A 10415-nucleotide genomic window follows, 5' to 3' on the forward strand; every position below is an offset into this window, starting at 1 on the left:
ATATAACTTTATGCATGCCTTTGTTTTATTATTATTTTTCCCTTTGTTTTATTATTATTATTATTATTTTTATGTTAGGAAATGCATAATATTTGATATATAATTTAAGATGCATAAAGTTATACTGGTACCATATTTTTTATTTTTAAGGAAAATAGATTGGTTTAATTTTTTTAGATGAAAAAATTAAGCATCTTAATTTAAAAATAAAAAAGAAAAAGAAAATCATTTTAGACGTCTACATCTTTAAGAAGTTGGGGCATTTATAAACTAAATAACGAAAAAAAAAGAAAGTTGAACAATATAATTTTTTTTTTTGTTACTTTTTTTTTTATGCATAAATTGTTCACGAGGGTAGATTGGTCAAATTTATTAAATTGTAAAGTTAAAAAAGCCTCCTAAACAGTTAAAGGGTAATTTGGTCAATTTCTCATGTAAATGGGGTGTCTTTGTCCATTTTTGAACCTTCAGAGGGTGTCTTTGTTCAAAAATTAAGTAAATTTTATCTGAGTGTTCTTTTGTCAAACCTTAAAAGGGTATGACTGTACTTTACCCTAATTATAAATAGTTAGTGTTAACCTACTTAACATGGATTGAGAAACATCTTACCTTCTTTGAACATTGAATACCAAAAATAAACTAACCAGTAAGAATTTGGAGGTAATAACACAAATTACTATTATTCATTTCTTTTATCTCCTTTATTCTATTCAAACAAAATACTAACTTTTTCTTTTCTTTCTTTTGTTAATATAAATTATTCTCTTATAACAAATACAGTATTATCCTTTCTTTTAAGGCAATACAACCACCCTTTCTTTTTCTTTTTTTTTTTCTTTTTTTTTTTTTTTTGGCTTGTTCTTCAAACAATCCCACAGCGCGTCTTCGAATAAAGGTTTTCACACAAACCAATGCGACATAAAAAATTAGCTTTTCTCAGATCTACCCACCACCCTCCTATAAATTTACCCAAACATCTTCTCCCCAACCTCGCACATCTCCTCTCTCTCTCTCTCTCTCTCTCTGAGAACCAGTCCCAGACCTCCCCTGTTCTTCTACCCTATCCTAAAGGTACGCTTTATCTCACGTCTCTCCGTCACTTACAGCCCACATTTCTCGCACATTTACTTGTATTAGAAACGTAAATCTCGCCCCATTAATTGTTATCTTATTTTCCTTGTTAATCTCTCTTCATTTTTTTTTCTTTCAAAGTTTGTATAAAATTAATTTGTACTTCGTATGCTCTTTAAGCTTGCATCAAAAGTTTGATATTTCCAATTAGATCTACTTGTGAGTAGTGGGTTTAGTTTTAATTTCATTCATTCACATGGGTTATTTTATTTCACACTAAGTACACGTACACAGGATGTGGTGTTTTCCTGTTACTGCTTCATTGTTTTCCTATATATCTATATATTCAAATGTAGATATTCTATCCTTATATGTATATGTATGAATATGTTAGATCTAGTGTTCTGGGGTGTTGGAATTTGTAGATTTGGTCTTGAATCTTTGCTTGTTGAACTACATCTGATTTGGAAGTGGCTTTTGAGAGTTATGGATTCAGTTAGATCTGTGGGCATCTCGTGTCTTCCTTTTTTAGTACACCTGCTCTGTTTTTGCATTTTATTTCATGTTTAGATCTAATCATTGGTTCTGTCAACTAAACTTGTTCATTTGATTTGTATATGTATCCTTGTCTCATCGTTTCATTGATAAGTAAGTCTCAATTAGGTGCTATACGCCTTTAGTTATAGTGTATTATTATTTTTTATTTCAATCCGCAATGCATTACTTAAGCCCCCACATGGTTAGCTTTTGGAATACTTTTTTTTTTTTTTTTTAATGTTTTTCAAAAGGTAAATTTGATTTGGTTTTCGTCAAAATGACAAACTAATAACATATTTGATCCTAAAGTTTGAATCTTTAGGACCCATCATTTTTATTTTGTCTAATTCTTTGTTAGGTAATGCTCTCACACACACACTCAATCTCACAAGTGCCCTACGTGGGACTCGAACCCTGACCTCCTCCTCAGGGTGAAGAGGTTATTCCATCTGGATCAATGGATTGGTGGTCTTTAGGAATTGTAGAATTTCTTGTAATCTAAATATTTGTCCTTTTCAAAATTCTTTTACATTGAGTATGGCTATGCTTGTTGAATTTAGTTCTTACGTGTGCTATATACGTGGATCTATACATCGATCTGTTACTTACTCAATTGTGCATATATATAATACTTATATACACACTACACGCATAAATTTTTTTGTGTGTTTTGTGTTCTTTGACAATTAGTTGCTTGAATAAAGGCAACTGAATTTTGGTTGATCTGGTGTACCAGAACAATGGCTTCTCACATTGTTGGATATCCTCGTATGGGCCCAAAGAGAGAGCTCAAGTTTGCTTTGGAGTCTTTCTGGGATGGGAAAAGCACCGCTGATGATTTGCAAAAGGTGGCGGCTGATCTTAGGTCGTCCATCTGGAAACAGATGGCTGATGCTGGCATCAAGTATATTCCCAGCAACACATTCTCTTACTATGATCAGGTGCTTGATACAACTGCAATGCTCGGGGCTGTTCCCCCTAGATATGGTTGGACCGGTGGTGAGATTGGATTTGACACTTACTTCTCCATGGCTAGAGGAAATGCCTCTCTACCTGCTATGGAAATGACCAAGTGGTTTGACACCAACTAGTAAGTGATGAATCTATCCTCATAACATACTGTCACTATTTTGATACTGGCATTTGTGTACTGATGAATTATGGTATATGAAATGATCCAGTCATTTTATTGTCCCCGAATTGGGACCTGATGTGAAGTTTTCATATGCTTCTCACAAGGCTGTAAACGAATACAAGGAGGCTAAGGCGGTATGTTCTTTTGAACATTTATCTTTCCTTTATGTTTATCTATGTGTTTGTATTAGTAACCAAGCAGTTAGGTAACTGATGAATGTGTTTGGTCTATTCATTAAGATAAGCGACATAATAGTAGAGTTAATGTGGTGCAGTGTTTTATTTTGGGTTAGACACCCATTTTTGTCTGGGCCAAAGTTAGAAAAGATAGTAGAAAATGAAATGATTTGTGTGATCTTATGAAAAATTGAAATACTTTATAGTAGCTCAAAATTTATGTGATGTGTAATCTTCAATGAAATTTTAAATTTTGGACCTATAGATCTGCCATTGAAGCATTTCACTGCATTCTTGCCATATTGTTGATATAATAGTGTGGTGGTTGAAGGGCTTTATTTAAGAAATGGTTTATTTGTGGATTACCATGATTACTATTGCCATATACCCAAAGCTTAACATTATCTTTTAGCTTCTGTCTGCAGAGTTTTAATAACAGTTAGTACATTGTGACAGTGTTCTTTTTCCACTCTATCTGTAGATGGGGGGTATTGGCAGGCTGTGGGGTGTGTCTTTGGTTTCCAAATTGTATCAGTGACATTTAAGGCTTCTAAATAACATGTCCTTTTCCCTTGCTGATATTATTATACTTTATTTATGCTGATCATCAAATCTCTTAGTAAGTATCTGATCTTGACTCTCTTCTTTCATGCAGCTTGGAGTGGATACTGTTCCAGTTCTTGTTGGCCCTATCTCCTACTTATTGTTATCTAAACCTGCAAAGGGTGTTGCAAAATCGTTCTCTCTTCTCACCCTTTTAGAAAAAATCCTTCCAATCTACAAGTAAGGAATTGAACTTTTCTTTTGGTACCATCAGTGAGTTTTTTCATATATTCATTCACGTGATGTCTCAATTTGCTATTATAATAAATTCCAGGGAAGTTGTGTCCGAGTTAAAGGCAGCTGGTGCATCATGGATTCAATTTGATGAGCCTACCCTCGTGAAGGATCTTGAGTCTCACCAATTGCAAGCATTTACTAATGCCTACTCTGAGCTAGAATCATCTCTATCTGGCCTGAATGTTCTCATTGAGACATACTTTGCTGATGTTCCTGCTGAGGCATACAAAACGCTGACTGCTCTGAAGGGTGTCACTGGGTTTGGTTTTGATTTTATTCGTGGATCAAAGACTCTTGATTTGATCAAGGGTGGATTCCCTTCAGGCAAATATCTCTTTGCTGGTGTTGTTGATGGAAGAAACATCTGGGCAAATGATCTTGCTGCATCCATCAGCACTCTAGAGTCTCTTGAGGGCATTGTGGGAAAAGGTATTATTGTTCGCATGATTTGTTGCATGGGTTTATAATTTTAATCCCCGCAGATAATTTAGTTTATTTATAATTCTGTCTTACAGACAAGCTTGTGGTCTCCACGTCGTGCTCGCTTCTCCACACTGCCGTAGATCTAGTTAATGAGACTAAGCTGGACAACGAACTGAAATCATGGCTTGCATTTGCTGCTCAAAAAGTTGTTGAAGTGAATGCCCTTGCAAAAACATTGGCTGGTCACAAAGATGAGGTATGGTTTTCTTATTCGTCCATATCAACATGGAAGATGGCAGCAATACTGATCCATGAGCTTTCTTTGTATTTTGTGCTTTTGATTATGGATTGGATCACTCACTGTTGTTGGTTCATTTTCAGGCATTCTTCTCTGCTAATGCCGCAGCTCAGGCTTCAAGAAAATCCTCTCCAAGGGTGACCAATGAGGCTGTTCAAAAGGCTGTAAGTGATTGACTCAGTTCCCATTCTTTAGTCTGTCAATTGACTACGCTGCAGAAATCATTTCATCACCAAGTACTCACTCCTCTTTTTTTTTTTTGGTTTCTCAGGCTGCTGCTTTGAAGAATTCTGACCACCGTCGTGCTACAAATGTTAGCGCCAGACTGGATGCTCAGCAGAAAAAGCTTAACCTTCCAATCTTGCCAACCACCACCATTGGATCTTTCCCTCAAACAATAGAACTCAGAAGAGTTCGCCGTGAATTCAAGGCTAAAAAGTGAGTCATTCCAACCGATTTTCCTGGTGTTTTGCCCTATTTTGTTTCTCTGCCCCTGTTCTGATAGTGTTGTTCTCCCTAGGATATCTGAGGAAGATTACGTCAAGGCCATAGAGGAGGAAATCAACAAAGTTGTCAAGCTCCAGGAGGAGCTTGATATTGATGTCCTGGTTCATGGAGAGCCTGAGGTAATTTTTTGATTTATGCACCTGCTAGTGGAGTAAAAGCAGTAAGATATAACCCCTTGTTTCTTGAGGTTAATAAATACCACACATTTAGATTCCAATCATTCCATGAATTCTTTATTTGCGGAAGGAGCCATGTTTTCTAACTATTGTGGTTTGTTTTCTTTTTAGAGGAATGATATGGTTGAGTACTTCGGCGAGCAGTTGTCTGGTTTTGCCTTCACTGTCAATGGATGGGTTCAATCTTATGGATCTCGTTGTGTGAAGCCACCTATCATCTATGGTGATGTGAGCCGTCCGAAGCCAATGACTGTCTTCTGGTCTTCTATGGCTCAGAGCATGACTGCCCGCCCTATGAAGGGAATGCTTACTGGTCCCGTGACAATTCTTAACTGGTCCTTTGTCCGCAATGACCAACCCAGGTATTTAAAAACCCTGCAAAAGATGGGGTAAAAATCACAGAAAGGAAATCATTTTCATCCGTTGATCTTTCTGATATTATCAACTTTTAAATAATTGTTATCTGTATCCCCAGATTCGAAACTTGCTACCAGATTGCATTGGCCATCAAGGATGAAGTGGAGGATCTTGAGAAAGCTGGCATTAATGTCATCCAAATCGATGAGGCTGCTTTGAGAGAAGGCTTGCCTCTTAGAAAGTCAGAGGAAGCTTTCTACCTGGACTGGGCTGTCCACTCCTTCAGGATCACCAACTGCGGTGTCAAAGACACCACCCAGGTTTTGCTCTCCACCATTCACTCCCATTTTTCATGTCTGGACTTGGGTTATTTGTTTTTTATTCCCATTTCAGTTATCAATTTTCTGTCAATGGTGCTGATCTCTCATCTCTCGATAACTGACAGATCCACACCCACATGTGCTACTCCAACTTCAACGACATTATCCACTCAATCATTGACATGGATGCTGATGTAATCACTATTGAGAACTCACGTTCTGATGAGAAGCTCCTCTCAGTCTTCCGTGAGGGAGTGAAGTACGGTGCAGGCATTGGTCCTGGTGTCTACGACATACATTCCCCCAGAATACCTTCAACAGAGGAGATTGCTGACAGAATCAACAAGATGCTTGCAGTGCTCGAAACCAACATCTTGTGGGTTAACCCTGACTGTGGGCTAAAGACTCGCAAATACACTGAAGTGAAGCCAGCCCTTCAAAACATGGTTGCTGCTGCCAAGCTCCTCCGCACCCAGCTTGCCAGTGCCAGGTGATCGATTTTAGAGACGAAAACCGGGAATTCAGATTCACAGAATCGATTATTTCCCATTAAAACTGCATAAAAGGAAAATCCTCTATATTGATTTAATAATTGCATTCCATGATGAAATTTGCAGTAGTTTTAGTCTGCCCCATGGGCATTTTGTTTTCTCTCTCATTGTTTTCTGGTTTTTTTTTTTTTTGGAAATTTGTTTTCTGGATTTTTATTTTACACATATTGTGTGTTCTAGGGCTTTTTGCCCTCAATTTGTGCAAAAGGCACCAAATTGATTACTGTACCTCTATGGATGGAAAATTGAAGAAACTGTGTACTGATCCGATGTGTCGTATATCTTTGCCATCTCTTAATTAATATCTATGGTGTTGTTTCACCCAATTATGTCGACGAATGTTCATTTCACTTTTTTGGTTACATTTTACATGTTTTTTTAAAAATCCAATCTCTTATTCAAATAAGGCAAAGGAGCAAAAAAAAATACACCCTTAAATTATACCATTGTTGTATAATGCTCCCTTAAATTATTTTTTGGAGCAACTCAGTTGTTGTATAATGCTCCCTTAAACTATTCTTTGGAGCAACTCAGTCATTTAGAAACGTTGCATATTGCCCCCTTGACCACATTTTCCAGCCACCAGAGTTTAATTTCTGACAAGCCAAGGGACACAATTATTAATTTATCCCTTACTTATTAATTTATTATAAAATTATAAAATATTATCGGTGTAAAATTCCGATAATGCCCTCAAATTTTCATATTTTTCTTCGTGTCTCTCTAGAGGTTTCTCTTTACTCTCTCTCTAATCAAGATGTGCAGGAGAATGGGTACTCTCAATGATGGGAACATCCTTTGTAAAGTTCAAACATAATTGCTTCCCAAACAATTTGCCCTCTCAGATCAAATGCTTCCTAGATGGAAATCAGAGGTAAATGAATCCGAAGATAAATTCCGTCTGAAATTGATCAACAACAATGAAGCTCAAGGCTCTAAACTCAATCACAGGTAAATAAAATAAAATAAAATCTCTATATCACTTACAAAAATTTCACAACATTCCATATCTACTTTTCCTTTCCAGACGTACTATTGCACTCAATCATTAAGTTCGCTCACATGTATCTGTGTTTTACAAAGGATGTCGAACTTTACAATTTATTATTTCTGCAAGTGACCATCACTCCATGAGTGAGTACCCATTCTCCTACATATCTAGATTAGAGAGAGAGAGAGAGAAAAGAGAAACCTGTAGAGAGAGAGAGGAGAGAACCCATTTGGCCGCCATTGATGAAGCTATTCGGTAACAAATGTTTTGTCATCAATGAGAGCCGCAACAGGAAGACAATTAAAACAGTCAGTGAAGGCGTTCCATAATTTCACATTAAACCGGCGCTTACATTCATCATAAAATCATAAATGCGATTAATAGAAGCAACTTCATGGTTCCCTCTGAGAAGAAAAAAGTTCTCTGGATATTTAATTTTATAGGCAAGCAAGAAACATATTGTTTCCAAACTCTGCTTGCCACGATCTATATAATCGCCTAGAAATAGATAATTAGCTTGAGGAGGAAAACTCCCATATTCAAAAAGGCTTAATAGATCACTGTATCGCCCATGAATGTCACCATAAACGCGATTAATAGAAGCAAATGGTTTTCGGCTCAAGAGAGGATCTGCCAAAAGGAAGATTTTTCATTCAAAGATTCAATCTTTAAATTAAAAAGGTCTAGTGACATAATAGGTACGGCTCAAGAGAGGATCTGCCAAAAGGAAGATGATGAAGAAAAACATAAAAATCTGAGGGCATTATCGGAATTTTACACTCATAATATATTATAGTTTATAGCATATTAATCAATAAGGGATAAATTAGTAATTGTGTTCCTCTGTTGGTCAGAAATTAGCTTCTGGTGGCTGGAAAGTGTTGTCAAGGGGGCAACGTGCAATGTTTCTATAGTTAAAGGGCTAAGTTGCTTCAAAAAATAATTCAGAGGGGCATTATGTAACAATGGTATAGTTTAAGGGTAGATACTTGCTATGACGAAAAAATTAGATAGTGATTGCACATTTGAAATTATTCCTTAAATTTAGGGTAAATTGTATTGACACTCCTTGAAATTTTTGGTTAACGTTATTAAGTGGACCATCAATGATACTTTTTTACATTGACATTGCATGTGGTTTCAAAAATGTGCGTTGATATCCCTCCAAACTTTTGAAATCATATGAAATTATCTTTTAACCCATTGACTTGTCAGCAATTCTATTTAAATTATAAAATTATAAAATTAACCTCCTAACTAAATTTAATGAACCAAACAAACATCTTCATCTCTTCTATACATTATGTTCTATACATATAGATATAGTTTATAGATCCTTGATCTCTTACTCCCCATGGAGCAAGAAAATTAATCCACACTTTCTATATAAACCGTTAGATTAAATTTAACGATCATTTTTCAAACCCACTTATGGCCTTCCCTTTTAACTGAAAACTATTCTCACCCTATTTTTAGTTTCTATATTTAATTTTACCATTACCACTTACTGTAACAATAAAAGGTAATTATCAACTTTCTTTCTATTTCTTTCGTGCATGGTTGAATTTGAATCCATGGACAAAAGTGATAAATGATTTCTTTTCATGGATAAGGTTGTGGAAAAAGCTTCATCCATTTTTTTTTAGGTTACCTTGTTGTTTGTGAGGTGGATTCTACAGTCCCATAGCCAGTACATCATCATCATCCAATAATCAAACTCACAAATTCACAGATTCAATAATGAATTTCATCAAATGCCCAACTTCAAATTGAAATAGAAAGAATTTTTGTTCAAACTTTAAATGAAATTTTCTTCAATTTCAATTCTAATTAATCATTTCGATATTCCAAAATGTAATATTACAATATATTTGTTGATAAATTTACTTACACTAGAGAAGTATATTATAGTTGCAAAATTGATGTTTCTTAGGAAAATGCTATAATATCATACTGTTGTTGGAAAATTGATATTTCTTAGAAAAATGCTATAATATCATACTGTTGTTGCAAAATTGAAAGATACAGGTATTGTTTTTCTTTCAAAGAAACGTATAAATAAAAACAAATTTTTAGTGAAATATACTGGAATTATTTTGTTCAGAGGTTACCTTTTATTGTTATAATAAATGGTAATGGTAAAATTAAATATAGAAACTAAAAATAGAATGAGAGTGGTTTTGTAGTAAAAGCAAAGGGCATAGGTGGATTTGAAAAATGACCATTAGATTTAATCTAACGGTCTATATTAAAAGTGTGGATTAATTTTCTTACTCCATAGGGAGCAAGCCATCAGGACTCATAGTTTATATATAATAATACTTATACCACTACAATCACCACCACAACATAAAAAAAAATATATATACAAAAAAAAAATTAATTGTTTTTGAAATAGCCAAATGACTTGTAATTGAAAACAGCTATGACCAACCCATACTTATATGTTCAAACGCCACCAAAACTACCACCACACCAAGACAACTCTATCAACATACTTAGACGCTACCAGAACCACCACCACCATAATAGAAAAAACAAAAACAAAAATTTTAAAACACCCTGATAACCTAGATACCACAACAACCATACCCAAACCATACCACAACAAGCACCATCTAGAAAAAAAAATTTAAAAACAACCACGGCCAGCCCAGACCCACAACAATAAAAAAAAAAATAGTTATGTTCGAGAAAAAAAAAATAGAGAGTTAAAGATTAGGGTAGAGAAATAGGTTTAATGATTATCGTAGTTTTGTCAATTAACATGACTGATATTTTGTAAATTAATTGAATTAAATAATTAGAGACAGATGTGACATTTGAAATTATAGGAGATGTCATTGTTAAAAAAATCCTTGATCTGCATCGAAGTGATATTGGCTGAAACCGCATGGGATATTAATGCAATTTACCAAATCAGAAGACATTCATAAATTGATTTTTTAATAAAGTTCGGAATAGTTGAAAAAAAAAAAAAAAGATCAGTAATAATACATAAGGGCCTGTTTGAGGTGCTTAAAAAGAAGGATA

The 10415-nt window shown here is 35.0% G+C and overlaps 1 protein-coding gene across 1 annotated transcript; it reads left to right on the forward strand.

Moving 5' to 3' along the window:
* The first annotated feature begins 928 nt into the window (after positions 1–928).
* On the forward strand, positions 929–6656 carry LOC132313705 (5-methyltetrahydropteroyltriglutamate--homocysteine methyltransferase-like). Its single transcript, XM_059812609.1, has 12 exons — positions 929–1071; positions 2345–2698; positions 2790–2877; positions 3575–3702; positions 3797–4188; positions 4275–4438; positions 4564–4644; positions 4752–4918; positions 5001–5106; positions 5275–5525; positions 5639–5840; positions 5966–6656. Exons 2-12 carry the CDS (start codon positions 2349–2351, stop codon positions 6332–6334), a joined length of 2298 nt encoding a protein of 765 aa, XP_059668592.1. The 5' UTR covers positions 929–1071; positions 2345–2348; the 3' UTR covers positions 6335–6656.
* Positions 6657–10415: the final 3759 nt, after the last annotated feature.

The sequence above is a fragment of the Cornus florida genome, unplaced genomic scaffold (genome assembly GCF_030987335.1).
Source record: "Cornus florida cultivar Cherokee Brave unplaced genomic scaffold, ASM3098733v1 CherokeeBrave_3.0.0_Hap2_Chr06, whole genome shotgun sequence".
NCBI lineage: Eukaryota > Viridiplantae > Streptophyta > Magnoliopsida > Cornales > Cornaceae > Cornus > Cornus florida.